Raw genomic sequence first — 26,204 nt, forward strand, 5'->3', positions numbered from 1 at the left:
CAATTAAGCCAGGTGGTGGTGAGCATGTTCAGGTGGCAGAATTAGGGAGATCTCTGTGGGTTTGAGGCCAGCCTGGTCTACAGAGGGAATTCCAGATTGGCCAGGGCTACACAGAGGGAACAAAAAGAAAAAGGAAAAAGAGGCAGGCCTGTGGGTATGCTTTAATCTCAGGGGTCAGGAGGCAGAGACAGGACTCTTGTGACTTAACCACTAAGCTCTAGAATGACTTTGTCTATTTTTGAAATATTTACTTATGAGTGTTTGCCTAGCACCCATGAAGGCCAGAAAAGTATATCAGATCACCTAGAACTGGAATTACAGATGGTTGTGAGCTGCCATGGGGGTGCTGGGAGCTGAATGCGGCTCTGCAGGAGCAGTTAAGTTTAAAGCCAGTTAGCAACAGCTACACAGTAAGATCCTGTCTCTAAAAGAAATGTCTCTAATTTATACATCTGTGTAAGTGTATTCCATATGTGGGGTGCCCAAGGACCAGAAAAGGGTGTCAGATTCCCTGGAGCTGAAGCCATGGGTGTTTTGAAAGGGCCGGACATGGGTGCCAGAAAGCCAATTCCAGTCCTTTGCAAGAGCAGCAGCAAGTACTCTTAACTGCTAAGCTATCTCTCCAACCGTAGAATGATTTGATATAGTTTTGTTGTTGTTTTTGTTTTGTTTCTTTTGGGGTTATCAAGACAGGGTCTCTGTGCAGCCTTGGCTGTTTCAAATTCAGAGATCCACCTGCCTCAGCCTCCCAAGTGCTGGGATTAAAGGTGTACCCCACCACATTCCACTGATTTGATATAGCAGAAAACAAAAATATATAAAGGGGGAATTCCACATTATGAAATCCCTCCCCCACAAAACAAAACAAAAATCAGTTTCTAAGTGGGTCAGAATGGCGATTTAGTAATTAGTCACGTTCCGTTCAGTTCAGGAATAGGCATCCGAATTAAAGAGAAAGTCCAGCTTCACAATGACTGCCTCAAAAACATGACACACGGAGGAAATATTTGGAATATAAAAATGGTTATTTCTACTTCAATACTCATTGAGTTCACACATCCACCACAAAAAAGGAAATATATATAACTGGGTTGAAACTAGGGGAAATAGCTCTACATCCTTTCACAAACTCACATCCTGTCAACAACATTCCATCCTGCATCATCGCCTAAAATTACTCTCAGTCTCCATTCTGAAGTTAGATTATATTCAACAATTACACCTGTTTTACACATATTATAGGCACATATATTGATGTATGCGGGAGAACATGGAGAGTTCTGTCTTTTGTGAAGTTGGGTCACCTCACTTAATCTTACACTTTCCGGATCCATCCATTTTCCTACAATGTTGATTGTCTAATATCTATCCCAGACCGGCCTCAGACTCTGGAGGGGAAGAGGACCTTTAACTTGTCATTTTCCTGCCGTCGCCTTGTAAGGGCTGAGATTACAGTCAAACGACAGCTTTAATTCAAAACCAAACCAAACCAAGATAGTTTCTAATGTCTGGCATGCGTAGATGTCCTGGCTGCCTGGTGGACTGCTTTAGAAAAGCACCGTCCCTCCTCAGAGTCAGAGAGCCAAAGCGCTGGATGAGAGGGCTCAAACATGTAGGAACACCAACCAGTTAGCGGTTTTGTTTTGTTTTTTGTTTTGTATGCTTGGTAGGGGGGAGGGGGAGGGGTTGGGAGGCGGGAAGGGCGAGCAGTGACCACCGAGACGTTGGGCTAGAACGACTCAAAAGCTTGCAAGGGCGGGGCCCACGCGGCCAGAGGAAAGCTGAGAGACGCACCAGGGCATGCGAAGCGGTGCTGTGCCTAGAGGGGCCGGAACCATCGTAGGGTGGGCGGGGCCTGGGCGGGAACGTGGAGCGCGAGCTCTCGGCGGGAGACTGAGGCCTGAATGGCGCCGGCTCAGCAGTCTCGGGTTCTACGGTGCTGCAGCTGCCACATCTTTCAGGCGCATCAGGTGTGGTGGGCGTCAGCCTCACCCTCTTGCTTCGCAGGATGGTGGGCAAGATATGGCGGGCCGCGTCTCGTATGGCCATGGGAAATGACAGTGACGAGGCTGAAGGCTGTGCTTCATTGCAGTCACTTCACAGCATGCCTCTTCATTTTGTTTGTGTTTGTTGTTGGCTGCTGAGGGTTCTGCTCAGGGCTGCGGGCGCGCTCTTCCACCCAGCCCGGTGTGTACGTATTTTTGCATGGTCGTTGTAGAATCCACAGTAGTCGTTTCTTCTGAGGCGGCTTCCATTGCATTCTAGCAGAATGGTCAGGAACCCAGGTTAAGGAGTAGCGTCCCCTGTGCAGAACCTAGCCCATCATCACACTCAGTGTCTCTTCTCAGTTTTTTTACAGTGAACGGAGAGCTTTTAAAACCCTACGGTTGGGTGTTTGCCTCACATTCACACAGCCTAAAAATAGGCTAGGCATGTCAATGAATGACTGAAGGGAGGAGGGCTTAGCGAGTTTGAGGCCAACCTGGGAGACTAGAGACCCTGTCTCAAAACAAAACTGAATAAGGTATAAGCAGTTTGGACTCCTTTTTGACATTTCCCTGGGTGGACTCGGATGCCACTTGGTGCCTCCACCTGTGGCTTTATCGGCTTGGTAATAGTTACCCGCCCCCACCCCCACTCCCACTCCCGTGCTCATTAGAGCCAGCACAACCCATGACTGGTTAGACAGGATAAGGATTGGTGTTTGTTTGAGAGGCTTTGTTTCATATCTCAAGCTGGTTCCAGGCTCTAGCTCCTCCTGCCTCAACCTCATTAGGCATCTTCTGAGTCGTATCCCCAACCCAAATCATAGTCTTGGTGGTAGTGGTTCTGTTGTTTTACAGGGTGGAATTTGGTTTGGTTTTGAGGGTGTTTCCAAGAAATAATTTCAGTATTTACCTTAGATTGACCTCTAATTCCTAATGCCTGCCCATCTTCCTGAGTACTTAGAGAGTATATCTCTAATGCCAGAAGCTTTATGAATCAACCCAGATATCTTTGTATAGTTAAGCATCATATTAAATGACATTTCTTCAAGCAACTTTTGTATCTATATAAGAAATTATTTTCGTTTTATGTGTATGAACATTTGCCTGCATGTATGTCTACACCCCATGCAACCTTGTACCCACAGAAGTCAGAAGAGGGTCTTAGATCTCCTGGACTTAGAGTTACAGTTGTGAGTTGCCACATTGGTGCTAGGAACAGAACTTAGGTTCTTTAGAAGAGCAGTCGGTTTCTTTTTATTTTATTTTATTTTATGTATATGGGTACACTGTAGCTGTCTTCAGACACACCAGAAGAGGGCCGCAGATCCCATTACAGATGGTTGTGACCACCATGTGGTTGTTGGGAATTGAACTCAGGACCTCTGGAAGCGCAGTCAGTGCTCTTAACAACTGAGCCATCTACCTGATATACCAGCTAGCACTGAGACATATCCCCAGGTCTGGACTCTCCCTTTCCTTGTCCCCCTCCAACCTCCCCATGTCTGTGTGTGTGTGTGTGTGTGTGTGTGTGTGTGTCTGTGTCTGTGTCTGTGTCTGTGTCTGTGTGTCTTGTCTGTTATATGCATGCTTGTATGCAGATAAGCACATGGAGGCCAGAAAGGAACATTGTTCTGCTTTGTCATTCCACCTTATTTCTCTGGAACAGGGTCTGTCACTGAACCTGGAGCCAGACTGGCAGCCAGCAATCCCCATTGATCCGTTTCTACCTCCAACAGTCCTGTGAACACAGACTCACATGGCTACTGAGATCTGACCCCAGGCCCTCACTTTGCTCAGCAAATAAGCTTTTACCCACTGAAATCAATCAATCAATCTCTCTCTCTCTCTCTCTCTCTCTCTCTCTCTCTCTCTCCCCCTCTCCCCCTCTCCCCTCTCCTGCCTGCCTGCCTTCCTTCCTTCCTTCCTTCCTTCCTTCCTTCCTTCCTTCTTTCCTTTTTTGGACCCTGGAATGGCAAAAACTCCAACTGGATTTTGTCCCATACAAATGACCAGTCTTCCCAGCACCCAACTATTAAATAATATATTCCTTCCTCACCTAAAATGCTACTACCTTCAGGGCTGAAGGTATAGCGAAGTTATACCTCAGATTCAGATCTGCCTGCCATATGAAGTTGTTTGAACTGTAATTTCTAAAATTTCATTTGTAGGTGAAGAAGAGTCTCAAGTGGACATGCAAGGCTTGTGGAGAGAAGCAGTCTTTTGTGCGGGTAAGTACTGAGGAGAAGTAATGGGCCCAGCCTCTCTCTCTCTCTACAGCCAGGACCCTTCTCTCTCACAGTTCACCCTAGAGAACTGCTGCACCCTGGGTTCCTCCCCCTCCTGGATCTTCAGTGGGTGGAGCAGTGCCTGCACGGGTTCAGCAAGTGTTTCTCCAGTACCTTCTGCATGTCGGGCACAGGGAGACAACAGGGAGTAGGAACATTGTAAGTGCTGGGCTTACAGATGTGCTTCTGTGGGAGGAGAAATCATTCACATGTGCACACATACACATGTTGAAAACTAGACGTGCATCTTGAAAACACGGGCATGTAACAGGGAGAGTGGAGTGCCCGGAGAGCTTTGTTGGTGCAGTGGTTAGGAATGCTTGCTGCTCTTGCAGAGGTCCAGGGTTTGCTTCTCAGCATCCACCTACATGGGGCAGTTCACAACCATCTGTAGTCACAGAATGCCAAACCTAACTAAGGGTGGGCAGCTGTGTGTTGGCGGAGGCAGAGGCAACGGGGTATGGGAGGGAGCGGCCTCAGAAGTAGAGGCCATGGGAGCACTTTGCTTTCATGTAGCCAGCAGCACATTTCTTCAGCTCTTTACATACTGACCGACCTAAGGGGTTGATAGCACACATTGCCCAAATCCTGTCCTTTCTGGGGTCCTTCACTTGCTCTCCTCTAGTACTGCATTTCTCACCTCCCATCGTCCCCCTCTCCTGCAGCCACAGGGACTTTCTTTCTGACCTTGAAACAAATCCTCTCCTCCTAGGAACCTGTGCTCAGTGTTGGGGCCCAACTCAGTTCCCTGGTGGAAGCTGAGCATCCACGTGGGTGTTGTCCAGCCCACTCTAAGAGCACCAGAGGAACCGAAGCCTTCCTTGTTTTAGGTACTGATGGGCCTTCAACGCCCAGAGCACTGCCCTGTTCACAGTGAGAGCTCAACATCAGCTTCTATTAGACGAGTAGACAGATAACCAGTCCCACGTTGATGAGAGGAGATTGTCATTTTTATTGTGATTTACAACTCTGCAGTGAAAGTTTTCATTTACTTTTTCTTTAGTGCTGGGGTTGAACCCAGGGCCTCATGAATGCTAGTCTAGCACTCTTCCACCAAGCTGTATATAGAGGAATTTTAATTCAGCAACATTGAAAGACCTTTTTTAAGTCTGTGATCTGGGGGTTGGGGATTTAGCGCAGTGGTAGAGCGCTGGCCTAGGAAGCGCAAGGCCCCGGGTTCGGTCCCCAGCTCCAAAAAAAAGAAAAAAAAAAAAAAAAAAAAAAAAGTCTGTGATCTGGCCAGAATGCAGACATTAATCCCAAACAATGAAGGTAAAGTTGATTTGTAGAAGGAAGCACCCATGTTTGAAAGTGAAATCTAATTCAGAGGCAAAGTGGTGAATCAGAGAAAGATTCGACAGAACAGGATCTGCCCAACTGTTACAAGAAGAGAGGGGAAAGAGAGGCAACACAAGAGGGAACAGCACAGGGAGAGAGGGAGAAGGCAGTTTTACTGGAACAGTTGTACAGGGACAGGTTGCAGAGAGAGAACAAGCTAGACACAGGTGGAGACAGAAGAAAAGGACAGAAGGAAAAAGACAGAAGACAGGAGAATGAGAAGGAACCGGTAGACTAGTACAGATTGCTAAAGTTATTATGAAGCCAAGTAGAGTAAATTCAGTCAGAAGCTGAGAGATGCCAGTTTGAATCAGTCAGCTTGGAGAGGCGTTTGAGCCTGAGCAACAGAGTTGAATCAGCCAGAGCTCAAGAACAAGAACAAGAACAAGAAAGGGTGAGTTTTTTCAGCAGGAAGTCTCAGAGGCTGAAAGCATTCTAGGCCTTGATTGGACTGTATGGAGGCTAGCAGCTTCCAGGACTAGGCCTAGGTTATCAGACAGAGGCAGTACACCTCGGAGACATATACTGCAGAAGGATAAAAGTTACATTTACAGCTATTCCCTTGCACCTGCAGGGAACTGCCTCTTTGCTCACTTGGCCAACTATGTACTATCTCCTTAGGATGGAGTCCTAAGTGTGCATCACTGTTTTAAAGGGCTTCTTTGCAGGAAGATTCACTTTCCGGGAAGTGACAGGCAGAAGCACTTTGGGAGCTGAGGATATAACAGTGTTTATCTAGCATGCACGGGGCCCTGAGCACAGTCGTCAAACAGTTGAAAAACTGGATGTGCTGGTACACACCTGTCGTCCCAGCACTTAGAAGGCAGAGACCAGAAGGGCAAGAGTTTAGGATGGAGGGGCAGCCAAGATGGCGGGTGCTGCAGTTTCGAGCACTTGCTTTTCTTACAGAGAACCCAGGTTTGGTTCCCAGTGCCCACATGGTGAATCACAGTTATAACTGCAGTCCGAGAGGATCCGATGCCTTCTGACCTCTGACAGCACCACGCACATATGTGGTACATAGACACACATCCAGGCAAAACATTCACCTGTGAAATACGACGAGTAAATTTAATTTTAGGGGGGAAAGTTCAGGGTCAATCCCCGCTACATAGAAAGTTCCAGGTTATCCTGGGCTACATGAGGCCTTGTTTCAAAAACAAAAAAAGGGAGAGGGAGAAGAGAGAGACGGGGGGAAAAGGGAAAAATTTGTTGTTGTTGTCATCATTGTTCATTTAGAATGACTTCAGCAGAGTTAAAATGATTGGATTTCTGTGAGTTTGAAGCCAGCCTGGTCTACTGAGTGAGTTCCAAACAGACAGGAAACCCCGTCTTGAAAAACAAACAAAAAGAACGTGCCAGCCGGTGATGCCTGTCAGGAAAAACAGAACTTTGCCTAGTCCTTGAACAGGGGCTCTGTAATTGAGAATCCAGCCAGACACAATGACACATGTCTGCCATCCTGCATTCAGGACACTAAAGCACATTAGTAAGTTCAAGACCTACTGCTTATGCTAACTGCCTGCCCCCACCCCACCCCCCAAAATCCTGCTATCACCCTGTCCCCAGCTCTCAGGGCTTCTGTTGGCCTTTCCTGTTTCAACACACAGAACCCCATCCTGAGCCAGGTCCATCGTGGAGTGCTGGGAGAGCAATGTGGTTAACACATACCCATTTCTGTGCCAGGCAGCTGAGACTCAAGTCCCCAGATAGGAGTGCCTAGCTGGGGGGTCTGAGTGCCGAGTAAGGATTGCTACCACATGCCTAAGTCCTCAGGGAGCCAGGCTTCCCCTGTGGTGAAGTGGAGTGGTGCTTGCCTATGGTTGTCAGGCAGCTTAACCCCAGGAAGTTGTTTCTGTCCTCTGAGAAGTGTAAGGGGAGCTACTGACATTCTATTATTCTGTAAGGTTTATCCACCTGCCTCTGGCCAAAGGAGCAAGAACACTGGGGAGCTCCCAGGAGGCTTCTAGGGCCAGGCTCAGAAGTAGCTGACATTGCAATAGAAAGCTAGTGTCAAACCCTTACTTAGCCCAGACCAGAGACTGAAGTCTAGTTTTGTGTCTCCACAGAGGAAGATGTGCCTCAGTGTGCAGTAGGGAGCTTACCTCCACTGTTAAAGCAGATGCAGGTTATCAGTCTTCTTTAATCTTGCCATCCCCTGTGCCCAACTCCTATCTACCCTCACTTGAACACACAGCAGACAGGACTACACTCTACTAGGCCTTGACTGCTGTGGCCAGTCAGTGACCTCCATGTTGCCAAAGAGGTGAGTTCACAGTCCTCACATGACAACTGATTGCCAATAAGATTAGATCCAGAGGGTGGCCTCATCCAACCTCACTGGCTGAGTCAACCTCTTCCTATACTGTTTGCAGTAGCTTCCTAACTCACCCACCTATTTCTGTCATCAGGTCACTTCCCAACACTGTAACCAAAGGGATCCTCCTTAAAAAGGACACAGTGGCATACAGCTGCATTCTGGTGCTCAGGAGGTGGGGAAAAGAGGGTCACCCTTGGCCAGGAGAAGGTCAAAGCCAGCCTAGAATACATGAGTCTGTTTCAGAATAGAAAAAGTTACAAAGGAAAGATGCTGGGCTGTAGCACTGCCCTGGTCAGAGCCCGCCAGGTGGCCTACGGTTCTTAGTTGTGAGACGTGCAGACTGAAAATATGGAGTCTCTTGTTCAATTGGCAGGAGAAGAAACCACTACAGGTTTTTCTTTCCTGAGGGAATGGAGTCCTAGAAAATGAACCTAGGGTCTTGCACATACTGCCCATGTTTCACCCTGAACTAGCACTCAGCCTTAAGCCTTGTCTTTAAGTTTAATGTCTTTTCTTCTTAAGGCAACAATTCATATCACTTGTCGCAAGGTATTTGGTCACACTGTGAATCCCAAGGTTGTATTATTTACTGGAAAAAAAAAAAACAAAACAAAAACAAAACTCTTACTAAAGGTGGTCTGGGTCAGTCCTTAACACAGACCTATAAAGCTGGAATACAGACACACCCTAAGTATACACCTTTAATCGCAAACAATGAAGATAGAGTTAGTTTGTAGAAGGTGGCACCCATGTTTGAAAGTGGCAGACAGGGGTTGGGGATTTAGCTCAGCGGTAGAGCGCTTGCCTAGCAATCGTAAGGCCCTGGGTTCGGTCCCCAGCTCCAAAAAAAAGAAAAGAAAAAAAAAAAAAGAAAGTGGCAGACAAAGGGACAGATCAGAGGAAGATTTGACAGAATGAGATCTGCCCAACTCTCACAAGAACAGAGAGGAAAGGGAGCTACTTGAGAGCAGTGAGGAGGTGGAGAAGGGGAAGCAGTTTTACCAGAAGAGTTGTACAGAGACAGGTTGAAGAGAGAACAAGCTAGACACAGGTGAAGGCAGAAGTTTAAGGTCAGATCAATTGAGGAGAAACTGAGAGAAGCCGGATTGAACCAGTCAGCCTGGAGAGGAGTTTGAGCCAGATCAGCTGACCAGCCAGCCACATGTCAGTAAGTACAAGAAGGGTGAGCTTATTCAGCAGGAGGTCTCAGAGGCTGAGAACATTCTAGGCCTAGATTAGATTGTACGGAGGCTAGAAGCTTCCAGGACTAGACCTAGATTCGCAGGCAGAGGCAGAGAGCTTCAGAAACAATTACATCAGGCAGAGAAAAGTCACTTTCACAATGAATAGCATGAATTTTGCTGTTTGCCTTTCTGTTTTGCAGTGCCAATTTCAAACAAATGAGAACACAGTACATACACATCATCAAAATGCACAATTCATCATTCACAACCCATCTGTGCTGAGTAGTGGACAGGCGAAATAGATAAAACTCAGCTGCTTGGGTTTTTTTAGTTTGGTTTTGTTTGAGACTACATAGCTGCTATGTAGTCCAGGCTACCCTCAGACCTGTGCAGTCCTCCCGTCTCTCTCGGTTTCTGAGTGGTGGAGTTAAAATCATGTGCCGCCATGTTCTGTTTGCATTCAGCCATTCTTACCTTACCTCCTTGGTTCCTGGTCCAGACAGACCGCCTGGCTTCCTGGGCTGCAGTGCCACGCACCTTGCAGTGTGCACATCACACACAAAGTACACGTGGCCACTCTGCTCTGTCATACACCAGGAGTCCATAGGAGTTCTCGGCCCAGCATGCACTGGGAACTGTCTGCAGATATGGTGGCAGGGAACAGTAAACGCTTAGAGAACATCTCCTCTGCTCTCTTGTCCCGTTGGACTTCATCTGTCAACCAAGAGTTCAGCATTCAAGTCCCAGCCAGCCCTCGGTAACCATGGAGACCCCTCTATGGAATGTCACATAACCTCTGCATATCCTGCAGCGTGTTTTCTTGAGCCGTGATGACTGGGATTATATTATCCAGTTGGTGCTCATGCTATCCTCCCGCCTCAGCTTCCCAAGTAATTGAGACTCACAGATACATTCTACTGCCTTTTGTGTACTGGTTTGTTTGTTTGGACACAGGGTCTCTACATATCCTTGGCTGTCCTGGATCTTACAGAGATCCACCTGCCTCTGCCTCTGCCTCTGCCTCCCAGATGCTGGCTTTAAAGGCTTGTGCTGCCACTCCCAGATCCTCTAGCATAGTTTAAATCACCTCTTGGTGCCTTGTAATAGCTAACTGTGCGTGTTGTGTACAGTACTGTGCTGCTTTGGGGAATAGTGATAAACAAACAAATGATGTTCAGCACTGACACAGACCTTCCTACTAGTGTCTTTCCATCTGCAGTTGCTTGGATTCCCAATGCAGGCTGAGTTTGGCTTTAGTAAATTCTGCATGTTAGTGGGATGGTCAGAAATGCCAGTGCCATTTGCTTATGAATCTTTCCAGGACACAGAGTTTCTCTTTGTAGCCTTGGCTGTTCTGGAACTCCCTTTGTAGACCAGGCTGCCCTGGAACTCAGGGAGCCACTTGTCACTACCTCCAGAGTTCTGGGATTAAAGGTGTTCAACACCACCACCTGGCTAGACCTGCGTATTCTTTTTTTCTTTTCTTTTCTTTTTTTTTTTTTTCCTTACATATTTATTATATATAAATACGCTGTAGCTGTCTTCAGACACCAGAAGAGGGCACCAGATCTCATTACAGATGGTTGTGAGCCACCATGTGGTTGCTGGGATTTGAACTCAGGACCTCTGGAAGAGCAGTCGGTGCTCTTAACTGCTGAGCCATCTCTCCAGCCCAAGACCTGCATATTCTTAACACCACCTCAAGCTTTGCGAGTGTTGTCCTAAGTGTTTCTCACCATTCTGCTAACACTTTAATTTTTTTTTTCCTCAGGCTTACGGCGAAGGCTCTGGTGCTGACTGTAGACGCCATGTCCAAAAGCTAAATCTGCTTCAAGGACAAGCGTCAGAGCTGTCACTCAGGTACAGTGTTCTGAAAGGAATGGAGAATTTTTACCTTGTCGCATGTTGACTTGGGGATGGGAGTTTGCAATGGATAAATTCCTTACAAGTCCACGTGCAACACAGAACGGATTAAACACCCTGAGCGGTGCTTTCAGTGAAAATAACTAATTTTTTTCTGGATAGAAGTTTTAAATGCATTATTTATTACTGTTGTGTCTGTGTGTGTGTGTATGTGCAAATCAGAGGACAACTTTGTAAAGTTGATTCTACCATTGTGTCGGTTCTAAAGATCACTCAGGTCACCTGGCTTGTGTGGCGAGTGCCTTTACCTGCTGAGTCATGTCACCAGCCTGTGGCTGTAATAGTTTACATGCAAACCTGGCCAGCAAGAAAATAAGGTCCCTTAAGAGGTCAAGAATGAAGTGAAAGTCAAAATCCACACAGACACCTAGGCTGCAGAGCGCCTGGGTCTGTACTCAAGATCACAGGTTGATGTCTGAGGGGCACAGGAAACTGCAGACAGAACTGCGTTGATTCAGTAGGGGACTGTCCTACTTGTATTTAGAGATGGAGTCTCAATTCGTGGTCCTCTGTGTGTGTGGGTTCAGTGCTTCTTCTTGCTTTATTGAGACTGGCCTCAGACTCTAGCTCCTCTTTCCTCTACCTGTGGACACTGAGGTGACAGGTGTGCCACTCTGCCTGGCTCTGAGTGCCTTGTAAGCCGCTGAGTGTCCAGAGGCTTATGCCCCATTATACAGTGAGGCACAGAAAGCCCCACTGTGCAGCAGGATGCTTGCCCCATACTGACCTTGAACTGAAGAAATCCCTCCGACACACTGACACACGGGGAAGCCTTCCAATGGGCTTCAGCCTCTGCTCTCACCCTGAGAGCCATGCTTAAGAGTTTGTTTCCACTTAGCCCCGGAGATGGAGGTCAGGGCAGCTTTTCTCTGCAGCAGCCTAGCTACAACCTGCCCTTAAGAACCCCAGCAGACAAAGGTCAAGGAGTGAATGTGCAGACTTTAAAGTCTGTGGAGTGCCAGCTAGCATGGAGCATGAGCAGCAGGCAAGGCCCTGGACCCACAAAACTTAAAGTGTGTGTTATGTGTTTGCTGTGCTCAACCACAAACAAGGCAGGGAGGGCAGGGCTGGCAATTTGAGACTTAGAGACAGCCAAAAGGACCTGGGTGTAGTAGGAGCACCTTTAATCCCAACACTCAGAAGGCAGAGTTTAAGGCCAGCCTGGTCTACAAAGTTAGGCAGCCAAGGCTACACAAAGAAACCCTATCTCAAGGGGTGGGGGGAAGCCAAGTGGAAGCTGGGTATGATCTGGATGCCTATAATCCCAGCACTGAGGAGATGGAGCCTGGAGGGTCATAAATTTAAGGTTTCCCTTGACTGCATAGTGAGTTCAGAGCTAGCCTGAACTACATGAGACCCTGTCTCAAAATAAAGCACCCATATGGACAGGCGCACGGGGAGGTCTGGGAGGCTCACAAGTGGCTGGAGTTTCTGTTCCCCTGGTGTTAGAGTGTGCCACCCTCCTGGCACAGCATGAGTTCTCATTGCCTGCCTCCCTGGTCCCAGGAGCTCTCTGAACCCCGCCTGCCTTCTGGGTTTTTATGTAGATGGACATGATTGCTGATACACCGTCAGGAAAGCCCAGAGCCTGTCAGCTCTGACATTCATGGCCTTTGTGTAGCATTCCTTCTTCCAGTGAGTATCTTCATTCTTCTAGAACGAAGAGGTCCTGGGGACCTATTAGGTAGAACAAAGAATTTATTGATATTCTATAACCAGAAAGACAAGCCAGGGTTGAGTCTCTGTGACCCACCTTGGGAAAGGTACATTCTGGTTTAGATGGTCTGTATGGGACTGACAGTGGCCCTGGAAACAGGATATGCTTCTCTACCTTCCTGACTGCAGCCCTGAGTTGGCCCAGAGATCGCTCTACTCAGGCAAAGATAGGATTCCTTTTTGGTTTTGCTCTTTTGAGACAGGGTCTCTCTTTATAGCCTGGGCTGTCCTTGAATTCACTCTGTAGACCAGAATGGCCTTGAACTCATAGAGAGCCACCTTCCTCTGCCACCCAAATGTCAGGATTAAAGGTGTGTGTCACCGTGTGTCACCATGTGCACTGAAGGTAGAGCCTTGCCTCAGAAGGCTCTCAGGACAACTCAGTATGAAGTTTTGAACTTATTTTTAAAAGTTTTAGCCAGGTGGTGGCTCACACCTCCTTGGGAGGCAAAGGCAGTTGAGTTTGAGGCTACCTGATCTACATCATGAGTTCTGGGACAGCCTTTCTCAGCATCCTTCGTCTAGCTGGCCCACCCCACCCCACCCCCACCCCCACCCCCCCCCACCCCCCACCCCCCACCCCTCTACCCCCACCCCCCCCCCCCCTGCAAGAAACCCTAGCTGTGCTAGGCTACAGGGACTGTTTGTTTGAACAGAGCCTCTGTGTATAGCCCTGGCTAGCCTGGAACTCAGAAAGATAGGCCTCTGCATCTATGGTGTTCAGTAAGAGGTTAGACCAGCATGCCAGACTTAAGGCGTGTGTTTACTGTAGACAAAGTTCATACTCTTGTTTGTCCAAGTCACAGAAAGTTACAGGTTTACAGCCTGAATTTACAGGAAATGAGTAAACTCAAAGGTACACTTTGCTCTTGAGATTTTGTTTGCCTGTATTGCTTTGTTTTGTTGTTCTTTTGGTTTGGTTTGGGGTTTGTTTATTTGGGGTTTTTTGTTGTTGTTGTTTTGAGACAGGCTATCACTGTATAGCCTAGGTAGCTTGGCCAGGCTAAGTCTCGAGCTCACAAAGTTCACCTGCATATTGAGATTAAAGGTGGGCCGCCACACCTTGCAACATTCTAGTTTGACATTTCTATAAAATCAAATGTTTTATCAGGCAGTATCCAGTGAATTTTGCTAGTTAGCTGTTGAGAGAATTCAGACGACTTGGATGAAGGCTTCTTCCTCTTTTCTTGTCCCTTAATGCTCTCTTTCTTCTTGATATGGGACTGTATTTGGAAGTTTGGTGGTGTTGGAGGTAAAAGAATTTACCAAAATAGACAAGGAGAGAACTCACTGCAATGCACTGAAGTAGAGCATTGGTTTTGGGGTGGGATCGTGGGACTGAAAGGGAACTGAATTCGTTATAGCAGTTGAGAGGACAGTTGTGTGAGAGTTTTCTAAGTAGGTGGACAGGCAAAGTATCTTGTTACTTTACCAAGCAGTAAATTTTACTGTGGAAGAGGTCAGGCTCCAGGTATTCCTGTAAACTCTATGGGCCACTAAGGATCAGCCTTCAGATGATCGTTACTGTATTCATAAAAGTGGGAATTTTACTTTTACTTTTGGTCTTTCGTGTCTACATTACCTTTCTGACAGATGAACAAGGTCATACAGAACAGGCTCCTGGATCTTCAGAGAGGTGTGGGCCAGAGATGCCTCTTAGCTTTGCTGACTCATGCCAGGGTCCCAAGATCTTAGGATGTGGACACTTGAGAGGCATTGCAGAGAGGAGTGTCCATCACAAGGTTAGAGTATGACATCATTGGAGACCTAGAGGCTCTCTGTGGCAGGAGACAGGCATCGATGACGTGACTAATCGTTAATGTCTCTGTGACAATACCATCTGGAGCTTGATGATCTGAAAAATTCCAGAAGGTTGAAGTAAGGTTCAAACCATAAAGCAGAGGACAAACTAAAACGGTGATGGAACAGGAGGGCGGTGGTGACGCAGGCCTCTAGTCCCAGCACTCGGGAGGCAGAGGCAGGCTGTCTCAGAGTTCCAGGACAGCCAGGGCTACACAGAGAAACTCTGTCTCAAAAAACAATAAACAAACAAATAAGAGAGACAAGACAAGGGTTGAGGATTTAGCTCAGTGGTAGAGCGCTTGCCTAGCAAGCGCAAGGCCCTGGGTTCGGTCCCCAACTCCAAAAAAAAAAAAAAGAAGAAGAGAGACAAGACAGTAGAGCCAAATGCAGGCAGCAGAGTTCCCAGGAGGATTCCCGCAGAGTTACCCAAGGGGTTATTGGATTTTGCAAAAAACAAATATGGATAGGTGTTGAGAGCGTCATAGAACACAAGGAGTCCTGTGAGAGGGCAGGCAGGATACTCAGAGGATAAGGTGTTTGCTGTGTGAGCGCTCACACCTGAAGCCACTGGAGGTCAAAGGAGAGAGGCAGACTCAGACTCATCGGCTGATTCCATCTGAGCCCCCCCCCCCCGTCATGCACACATCCTTAAAAAAAAACAAAAAAACATTTTTAAAAGAAATCTTAGTAGAGGGGTAAGAAAGACCAACCACAGCCCTGTCTATTCAAACCACGAAAGCCAACAGTGCAGAAGGAAGAAACATGGACTGAAGGGGACACCCACGCAGTAGAGAGCAGGAAGGCAAGAGACTGCTGTTCCACAGGACGCAGAGAATCGGGGTTGAATCTTACTTCCTGTCAGCCCCTACGATGAAGGAGAGAATGGAGACGATAGGAGAGGCGTCCTGGGCCCAGGGGTGCCCCAGAGCTCCTGCGCGCCTGAGACTCACAGGAGAGGCTGAGTGGGACTGAGAGGAGTAGCACAGGCTCAGCTGTGTGGAGGCCTTGTTGGTTGATTGGTGTTGATTCTGGTTGTTTTACAATAACAGAAGAAGCACAGAGGTGGGCTTTTTTTTTTTTTTTATAAGATTTATTTTATTCATATGAGTACACTGTAGCTGTCTTCACACACACCAGAAGAGGGCATTGGATTCCATTACAGATGGTTGTGAGCCACCGTGTGGTTGCTGGGAATTGAACTCAGGACCTCTGGAAGAGCAGTCAGTGCTCTTAACCACTGAGCCACCTCTCCAGCCCCTCTAAGGGTCGACTTCCACAGTCTTTCTAAGTGTAGCTAAGGTTTTGTTCTTATTGTTATTCTTCATTCTGAAAAACTTATTTTACTTTAGGACAAAATCTTTTACTAAGCAAAAATCCTTCTTTAATCCCCAAATTACTTTCATGCTTACATTCTGTATACTGTACACCATTTTCTCTTACTTACTGGTTCTGTTCATTTTCTTCCTTGATGTACTAAAATACTTCATGTTGAAGATCTAGTTAGGAGGCAAAGCAGCATGACATATAAACTTACCAGTATGCTAAAAGAACTAGACTGTGTACGGCATAATGTAATAATTGAAGGTTATCTGTTTGCACGTTATTCTTGACTAGGGTAGTTCTTAAAGCAGATTTCACTGTCATTTTGAATGTAAAAGAAATTATAAACATTTTTTTCTTGGTCAAACAAAAGTCCAAGAATTACAGAATGTTACATTCCAGCAAAAGCCAGCCAAGATGACAAAAGCTCCACATTGAATGACCTTCAGTTAATGAAATTATCTTAGGAGAAAAGTCAGAAGGAGGCAGAGCACACAGAGCCAAAGAACAGATTTTTAAACATTAACCCTGTGTTACCATTTGTAGTCACAAAGGCATCATCAGTTCTGAAGAACTGGGAGATAGTAAATGGTGGCTTTTGCTGAGTCTGGTGACAGCAGGCTGGACCAAGAGCACTTGTATTTTTACAGAATTTTCTTCTTTCCCAGAAGCTAGTTAGTGGTGATGAAGGGCCTATGAAGCTGTGGCCCTGAGAACCAGGTCTTTCTTGGGATTTAAGATGCTGCTGTGTGGTCCTCTAGACTTAACTGTAGTCTGTTTTCTCCTTTAGTGGTCCCATTGTTCTGCCAGAATGGTCATGTTTTTTTTTTAAAAAAAAAAAAAAAAACAAAAAAAAACAGGGTTGGGGATTTAGCTCAGTGGTAGAGCGCTTGCCTAGTAAGCGCAAGGCCCTGGGTTTGGTTCTCAGCTCTGAAAAAAAAAAAAAAAAACAAGAAAACACCGTTAAACATTTATTTGTGTGGTCACCAAAGAGTGATGACCAGGACCCACCTATCAAATTGAAGTGTGGTTGCCTTTAGTTTATGCCCACAGTACACATGCAGGGAGGTCAGAGGTGACAGCAAGAGCTGTTTCTCCCCTTCCATGCTGTAGAGCCTGGGGGATCCGACTTAGGTTGTCAGGCTTGGCAGCAGGCGCCTTGGCCCTCTGAGCCAGCTCACCAGCCTTGTACCCTTTTTAGCAGGAATTAATAAGACAAGCCTACGAGAGAGAGAGAGAGAGAGCGCGAGAGAGAGAGCGCGAGAGAGAGAGCGCGCGAGCGCGCGCACTTGGTCTTGACAGTCCCCATAAGGGGAAAAGACAGGGTATTTTTTGTCTGAGTAGGTATGACTATTTGAAGCACAAAAAATGCTTCTGTTTTATCTGCTTACATCCCAAGCATAAAGCAACCAAAGTCTTCATATTTTGCAAAAACAATTGAGCATCAGGCAGTTTTCAAGGCCCCACTACTAGTCCCAGAAATGCTGGGTACAGAGATTACACAGGGTGCTAGGCACCAGCCGAGAAGGAGAGCCTCCATGCCAGAGGAGAGGAAGACAGGGGTCCCACAGCAGTGGAGGTGGCCACAGAGTGTTAGATAGAACAGGAGTGCGAGACAACATGGACCCTATGAAGGGGCAGCCACACTTCATCCCTAGAATCCTGAGTTCCCTTAGCTGTGGACCCCACAGAGCACCCCTACACACTTATGAAAATAAAGCATGGGTTCACTTTGTAGCCACCCTTTAGTCTGGAGTCAGATAATATTCGGGCTCAGCTGACCTCACAGGGTCTCACAGCCTAAAACTTGGCCACAGATCAGTCATGAAATGATGAGATGTGGAGAAACAAAAGCCTGGTCATCTATGTGACTGTCACATCAGGAGGGGAGCAGGGAGCCTGCACTGCCTCACATTCTGCTTCCTCCCACTCCGGAGAACAATGGTAGCAAATAGCAGAGAGAGGAAGACAGGGAGGAGAAAGTGTGAGGATAGGCCCCTGCCCATATGGAGCACAGCATGGTGGCCCTCCTTTTCCAGTACTAGTTAGGAGTTCGTTTCCAGGTGTTTTTATGAGACACGTCATTAGAGGTCAGGCTTCCAATGACTGGGGCCTGACTGATGAAGTTTCTATATTTAATCTTGCTTTGGGAATATAAACAAATGAACAAGGGTTAAAAAAAATAAAAAAACAGGTTGGAGATTTAGCTCAGTGGTAGAGCGCTTGCCTAGCAAGTGCAAGGCCCTGGGTTCGGTCCTCAGCTCCGAAAAAAAGAAAAAAAGAAAAAAAAGAAAAGAAAAGAAAAAAAACAAAACCAAAAAAAACCCCAAATAAATCGACCCCAGTGCTGCAAGAGATTAAATGCAGCTGAGGAGAATTAGTGGGATGGGGGCCATAACCCAGTGGTCTTGTGTAACATGAGAAAGGCCCTAAGTTCAGTCCTGAGTACTGTGTGCCTGCGTGCCTGTGTGCCTGCTGTGTGTGTGCGTGTGTAGTATATGAAATGATAAGAGAGAGCATTTTACAAAATCAAAGAGTTAACATTCTTAGGAAACACAGTAAACCCTAAACATGAATCCATTGTTCTGTCTACAAACAGGGAAATCCTTCAAGACTACCAAACCCAGCTAGTTCACCTCTATCACAGAGACGCACTCAGCATACAAAGTGAAACCGTGTTTCTGTGTGGCTTCTGTGGACACTTGGGTAAATGATCTTTTAAACCAAGTACCAGGACCGGTGAGATGGTGCAGGGGGTAAAGGCACCTGACAACCCACGTCTCGATCCCTGGGATCCACGTAGTCGGAGGAAACCTGCAGCCCCTGGGAGTTGACTTTTGACCTTCCCATTTCTTTCATGCCAGCATGTATACACAAGCACGCGCGCACACACACAAAGAGATAACTGTAAAATACTTTAAATAAGAAACAGAATTATCGATTTGATTTGGCTCTGGGATGTAGTTTCATGGTTGTACACTTATCTATGGTGCAGGAGGCCTTCTTCATTCCCAACACTGAAAAAAAGTCTCTTTTCTTTCTAAAACTGATCCTGAAACTTATATAGGAATGCAAAGGACAGCACATCACCAAAATAAATTTCATAGAAGGAAGCTGAAAGTCTTCTCCAGTCTGGCTTCAAGATGTGCTATACTGCTTACTGTGCTCGGGACAGAGTAGGTAGTCTCGGCGAAAGCCATACCTCAAACTACTTCTGGTGCCAGACATGCTGGGGACATGGTCAGAGAGTAGGTTCACTCCTCACCAATTCTAAACGAAAAGCTGGGAGACCAGAAAGTTAATAAAGGAAACCCAGTTTATTGCAACTTCGACCTGGTCAAACTAGGAAGAGAGAAAACAAACCTAATTTCTCCGTCTTTTTTGTTATAACAGAAAAGATGAAGCAAAGGCAAGAACAGGACATAGGTGGTTCTAGTCGCAGAACTAGGAGAGCAGCCCTTCCTGTACTGAAACCCCAGGCTTCCTCATGCTCCATGTGGAAAGTCTCTGCCAGTTACATCAGTAGGCAAATGGCAACTCCCCCCCCCCGGAGCTGGGGACCAACCCAGGGCCTTGCGCTTCCTAGGTAAGGGCTCTACCACTGAGCTAAATCCCCAACCCCCGCAAATGGCAACTTTTAAAACCACAGTAGACATTGACTAGGAATTCTTTAACGGATTAGCTGTGTTCCCAATAAAAATACTCCCAAGCAGATTAAAGCATCCCCTTGGGCGAGGCTTCCTTCCAAGTAAAAAGAACAAATAACAAGGGGACTTGATTGAAACAGATGTCTTACAACATCCGAAAAATAAGATGGCTTTCAAACACCCAGCAGACAGCAGCTGAGGAAGGAGGAGGATCTGGAGATTTTGCTGGCACCAAGGACCCTTGCTGACGGTGTCACCAGTGAGGGTGTAGGAGCAGACCCCGGTCTCCCGGTAATGCTCTTAACCAGGACACATGGAGACAAACCATCTCCACAGCCACCTTCTCCCTGAGTTTAAATAGTACACAGCAGTCGTCAATGTAATGTCCATTGCAACAGCCACAGGGCCCCGGCACTGGGGAGGCAGAGTTGAAAGGATCTCTGTGAGTTTGAGGCCAGCCTGGTCTACGTAATGAGTTCCAGGATAGCCAAAGCTACATAGCAAGACCTGGTACCACCACAGAGCAACAAAACTCAGCTAGGTTTATTAAGTATAAATGTTATATCCCGATTAGTTCATTTTAAAAGTTTTAAAAGTAAAGACTTAAGTTTTATTTATTTGTTTGAGTGTTGTTGCTTGTATGCATGTACACTAGGTGTGTCTGTGAACACTGGGGATTGAACCCAGGGCTCTGCAAAACCAACAGTGCTCTTCCCCACCTGAAGTGCTGAGAAATGAGTACCTCCCATGAGGGCAGCAGGGATATGGCTGTGACGCCCCAGGACAGCCCCAGCCTTGCCAGTTCTTGTACCCACTTGCTTCACCCTCCTGTTCTACATCTTCCTGTGGCTTCACAGGGTCATTATTTGACATCTTCCCTTAAGGTCTGTGGAGGAAGCTGTAAATGCCAGTGAAGAGGAAAATGCAGGCCCTCAGCAGGCTAAGGATGGAAGTCAGCAGGTAAGCTAAAGCTACTGCCCCACCCTGTCCCCTGGGCTGCTATGTGTGCGAAGGTTCCACTCAACTATTGCTAAAGGACAGCATTACAAGGCAGTTAAAGATCTCAGTCGGCTTTGTTTGCCTGTTAGAGTCAGGCAGGACCTTCAGTCCACAAAACAGAATGAGCATTCCAGTGAGATGAGTAGACGCTTGATGACTACACAGGGGTGAGAGGAAGAAACTGAACAGAAAGTAAACTGACACCTCAGGTGACTTCCTGTGTGAGCTGACGGGGAGCAGAACCACAGGGAGGTGACTGATGGGCTCAGTTCAGCCTCCTTTTGAGACTAAGCATCATCTTAGTCACTGAATTCCTGTCCGTAGGCACCGGCCTGTTTAGGACACTGGGCCACGCCTCTCCTGCTCTCCAGGAATTCAGTTCCAAGTTAGCACACATGACTCAGTTTTTCACTTGAGTCTGGCGTGTTGGGATATTGAGCAGAAGTTTAGCCCAGAACTAAGTCTTAACAGTATTCCTTACTCACTTGTTTGCCTTGTACCCCCAAGGCTGGGGAATCTACACAACAACAACAAAGTCACTGCTTCAGCAAATGCTTACTGATGCATCCACATGGCAGGCACCAGTGTGACACCTCAGGAAACACAATGGGGAAAGAACTTGCCCCTTTGCAGAGGTGCATATATCATGACCTGGATGTTCCTCGTCTGCTTGCAGAGCTCCCTGGACCTCAGTGCTTTCCCCTTGCAGCATCCACCCTCTTCCCTCCCTTGCTGCAGACTGGGCACTCCTCAAGGGCAGGAATGGCGTGCAGTGTTCTCTGCCCCTAGAGCCTGAAAGAAAGTTTACAAAATAGGTGTCCAGCCAGTCAGCCACTGTTGGGTGGGTAGTGACTGGCTTCTTTTTTATTTTGTTTTGTTTTGTGAGACAGGGTTTCTCTGTGTAACAGACCTGGCTTTCCTGGAACTCACTTTGTAGATCAGACTGGCCTCAAATTCACAGAGATCTGCCTGCCTCTACCTTCTGAGTGCTGGAATTACGGTGTGCACCACCACACCTAGCTAGTGACTGACTTACCTGACACAGTATTAAACCAGGATGCTGCACTGTGACTACCTATGTGGTGCATGGAAACTCCTGCGACCCATCTGCAGCTGTGACCCTACTCTGCTCATGACTTACACTGGCCACCTTCTCTCTGCACTTTGCTTTCATATTTTAAACAAAGGAAGTGCTTGTAAGCACACAAACAGCCCTTCTGACGTGTGTGTGTGTGTGGGTGTGTGTGTGTGTGCATGTGTGTGCATGCATGTACGTGTCCATGTATACATTTCCTTTTCAGTCCCTTTTCTCAGTCCCAATTCTCTTTCTTTCCCTCTCCCCCTCCCTCTCCCTCTCCCTCTCCCTCCCCCTCTCCCTCTCCCTTTCCCTTTTTGAGGCAGGGTTTCTCTATGTAGCCCTGGCTGTCCTCGACCTCCCTCTGTAGACCAGGCTGGCCTCATACTCAAATAGATCTGCCTGAGTGCTGGCACTAAAGGTGTGCGCCACCACACCTGGCCCTGTTTGGCCCTTTTACAAAGATTATTTCATACCATTCTTACTATAAGTAATACCTGGGGCTAGGGATTGGGATGCAGCCTAGGGTAGGCCACTTGCCTGATGCGTGTGTAGTCCCAGGTTTGAGCACCAGTGCTTACTCCTCTCTGGAACTGTATGGTCTTCAGGAATTTTCATGTTTGAGGATTGTAGAGTGTCAACAGGCAGTGGTGGCACATGACTTTAGTCCCAGCACTCAGGAGGCAGAGGCCACCAGATCTCTGAGTTTGTGGTGCACGCCTTTACCCCAGCACTCAGGCAGATGTATTTGAGTATGAGGCCAGCCTGGTCTACAGAGGGAGTTCCAGGACAGCCAGGGCTACATAGAGAAACCCTGTCTAAAAGAAAACAAAAATCTAGAGTGTCTTGGAGCACCAATTTGTTGTCTTAAGTATTGGCTTTTTGCAAACCCCTCATCACTGTGCCTCTGCTCATCATGGGTGAACATGTGTTGGAGAGTGTTGACATTGGGAAGGTGTGTGACAAGTTATGCCCTGCTAGGCCTGTGTACACCAGCCTGCTAGAGCACTGGTTTTCAACCTGTGGGTTGAGACACATTTGGGGATAAACAACCATTTCATAGGGGTCGCATATCACATGTACTGCATATCAGATACCTATATTACAGTTCGTAAGAGTACCAAAATTACAGTTATGAAGTAGTAAGAAAATAATTTTATGGTTGGGGTCACCAGAGCATGAGGAGCTGTACTAAAGGGTGGCACGCAGCATTAGGAAGCCTGAGAACCATTGTTCTAGAGTCTCACTCAGGGCAGCTGTGTCCACATTTTGCCCTACTAAAAGTCCTTCCTAGTGATGAGAGAGACACGGGTTCTAGGAACTTTGGCCTACGTGTTATAGGGTGGGCTTAGGCTGCTTTAAAACTCTGAGACTTGCCTTCTCTTCTGACACTTAGGCACTGTCTGAGCCCCTCGAGTCCCGTTGGCTGAAGTATCTGGACCAGGACTGTGAGGGCCAGGAGCTGGACAGAGGAAGACCTGCTCTTAAGACACAGCTCTCAGCCAGTGCTGAGTGGCCAGATCTGCCCTGCAGTCCAGCCCGACCCAGGAAGAGGTGCCAAACTGGTCTCATCAGCTCTCCCCATGCTCGCACTGACTCCTGAAGGGGGCTAGTGAGCAGCTCGTAGGGGTCACTGATGGGACGCTCATGTTGTAGTGCAGTGGGTGGGCAATGTCAGCAGGCGTCACTGCAATCCTCAGTGTGTGCCACCTGGCGGAGGGGAGCAGAAGGCCAGCTCGGCCACCGGCCTGGATGCCACCAGCTCCATTCCTGAGGACGCTGAAGTAGGAGCACCGTGAGTTCGCGGATGGCCATGGAAGTGTGGCTAAAGTAATCAGTGGGCCTGGAAGTCTCTCCAGACTTCCCTGTGTCTTAGTAAGTTTCCAGAGTAGCTCTGTTAAGCTCAGGATGCTGCATGACTTTCAAAGGGCAAAAGAAATTGAGATTACAATTCAAGTAAGAATAGTCCAACAACACAAGCGGAAGAGGAGGCCCGACCGCACTGCTCTGGAGGTGGTGTGGGGACCTGGAGGGGATGAAAAGGCCCCCCCCATGTCAGGCCAGAGGACCACCTCGTTGCTCTCTGTGAGATCACTGTGTAAGAGCTTAGTGTGTTATTTCTTCTCCAGGAAATGGGATCAGAGCACAGGGCAGCCTGCACACAGCCCACGTGTCCAGGGTGTGGACAGTGGTGAGGACAACTTTCAACACCAGGTCAGTGACCGTGGAGCCAACATAGGGTTGCATGCACGTCCGCATCCACGTGAACACACATGTGCAGTGTTAGGGCTTTAAGCCAGGGCCTTGTGTGTGATAAGTATGAACATTACTGTTACGCTACGCTCCACTCCCAGCCCCATGGAATTTGTTTGGCCTTGCCACATTGCCTAGGCTGCCTCAAGCTTTTAGGCCCAGGTTATAATACCTTCTCTGTGCCTCATGAGCACTAAGACTGCACACACGAAACTTAGATATGTTCGATTTCTTCACAGTTGATGAAGAGATGTGTATACTAGAAAGTCCAACCTCTAACATGAGATTTGTGTCTTTTCTGCTTAGAGCTACATCCTAGGGCTAAGCATGGTGGCACATACCTTTAATCTCTGCACTTAGGGGACTTAGATGTACATTCAAAGCCAGTCTAGTTTACCTAGCAAGTTCCAAGGTACATAGTAGACCGTTTCCTCCCCATCCCTCCAAAAAGGCCAACTCCTGAGCCAGGTGGAATACACCCATAACCCCAGTCCTCAGGAGGCTGACGCAGGAAGAGCTGAATTCAAGGGCATTCAGACATACAGCAAGACATCATCATGGTCATCATCCCATGCAGTTATCTCACAGCCAAGAGGGCATCTTGAGACCTTGGAGTTAACTGAGGTTGGCAAGAGACAACTGTTTGATCCTGCAGAGTGGAAGAACTTTGTCAGCCTGGTCACATTAGGAGTAGCCCTGGGCTCTCATCCAGGGAAATGCACTGCTCACTTGATAGTGTGCTGATGCGCAGACCTAGCAGGCCCACTGTACATTCAGCACAGCTGAGGGTAGCTTTTGCTTTGCAGGGCTATGAAAGCCCTAGGAATGAGAGCTCTTGCTCTCTTTTACTTCCTCTGCCTCTAAGAAGTGAAGGCCTGCCCAGCTCAGCTCAGCCTCAGACTGCATGCTGAGCAGGGCACAGCACCAGAGACAAGAGTTAATTGTTGATGTTTCATGAACTACCTAGTGATTCCAGTAGGTATAGTCCCATTGTATAGATTCAAAATCATGGTAGTAAGTTACAGAGACTTTGCCATGGACCACATCCTAGAAACAAACACTACAACTGAGTCAGTGTCCAATCTCACCACAGTCTGCTGTTTTAGAGGAACTAAGACTTTTGAGGCGTCTGAGTTAACAGCAAGTTCAGTGGCAGAGCCAACGTCAGCGGCCAGTCAGTCTTCAGCATTATCTGGGCACACATTATGCAAAGATCCAGTGTTACTGTCAAACCCCTTTGTAAGCAGTGATACTGTTTCCTTTGCATCTTTGGTTTCTGAGCTGGGAAAAGCCAGGTCTAGCACCTTGTCACATCCCAGAGACCTCAGTGTGGCCACCTGGGCTCCTGACCACAGTCCAGTGTTGAAGAGATGTTCTGGCCCAGCTGGGAATGTACAGGTGGTATTGACTTCAGCTTTCTAGGTGGTAGGTGTCTAGGCCCCTTCCTGCTCACATCTCCTCATGGGGTCTGCTGATCTGACCCAAAGCTTCCAGTAGATTGTTCACTCAGTGACAGATGTCTCTTTATAGAGAGATGTGGTCCTAGGATTTATCGGGTCGGGGTAAGGCTGGGGCATTTACGAACTTGATTTGCTAAACCTCACAACAGCAGCATGTTCTTGGTCTGCAGGGATTAGCCAGAAGCTATGCAGAGCAGGAGGGTGAGAGCTGAGCATCCTGCCAGGCTGAATGGGGCTCTTTCTCTGGTTACTTCCAGGACTCCACTGGCCTGTCTGGGACAGAGCAGCAAGGCATTAGCCCTGCCCTCAGTACCACAAACCACATCAGGGAGCTCGGTTTTCCAAGGTGGAAACTACCAAGTCCTGTCACGCAAGTTAATGCCCCATCTTCTAAATGGGCACGGTTTCTCCTATCGCCTGAGAACAGTCCACAAGTGGATGGGAAACCATCAAGTCCTTTGCAGGAGGGCACCAGGCGATCTGGCCTAGCACAAATTGAGCAAGGGACTCTTGAGACCAAGACTCCAGGAGAAGGCCACTTCATCAGAGCCCCTGCCACCATCCGGCCGCCTCTAACCACTCACACTACCACCCCACAGCCAGACAAGCCTGACAGGAAGACCCCAGAGCAGCCATGGGCCATGGGGACTCCTCAAGCAGATGGTGGGCTTTTGGCTCAAGGGACACAGAAGGCTCCATCCATGCAACTGCACAACCTCTTTACAACCGGAGAGGACTTTGAGGATGACCTGTAGCCTTCACTCTGATCATACGTTACATGATCCCTCAATGCCAGTCCTCCATGTCACAGATGGGGGTGCTTTGGAACAAATAACCCAACAATAAACACACCTGTCAAACAGATTGTTTCTCTTGCTACCACTAGTAAGGAT

At 47.6% G+C, this 26,204-nt stretch overlaps 1 protein-coding gene across 1 annotated transcript; it reads left to right on the forward strand.

Moving 5' to 3' along the window:
• Window positions 1–1,862: 1,862 nt before the first annotated feature.
• On the forward strand, window positions 1,863–26,173 carry Mrnip (MRN complex interacting protein). Its single transcript, XM_032911648.1, has 7 exons — window positions 1,863–1,970; window positions 4,157–4,216; window positions 10,887–10,975; window positions 20,409–20,484; window positions 22,995–23,152; window positions 23,728–23,812; window positions 25,569–26,173. Exons 1-7 carry the CDS (start codon window positions 1,905–1,907, stop codon window positions 26,064–26,066), a joined length of 1,032 nt encoding a protein of 343 aa, XP_032767539.1. The 5' UTR covers window positions 1,863–1,904; the 3' UTR covers window positions 26,067–26,173.
• Window positions 26,174–26,204: the final 31 nt, after the last annotated feature.

The sequence above is a fragment of the Rattus rattus genome, chromosome 9, assembly GCF_011064425.1.
Source record: "Rattus rattus isolate New Zealand chromosome 9, Rrattus_CSIRO_v1, whole genome shotgun sequence".
In the NCBI taxonomy this organism is placed as follows: domain Eukaryota; kingdom Metazoa; phylum Chordata; class Mammalia; order Rodentia; family Muridae; genus Rattus; species Rattus rattus.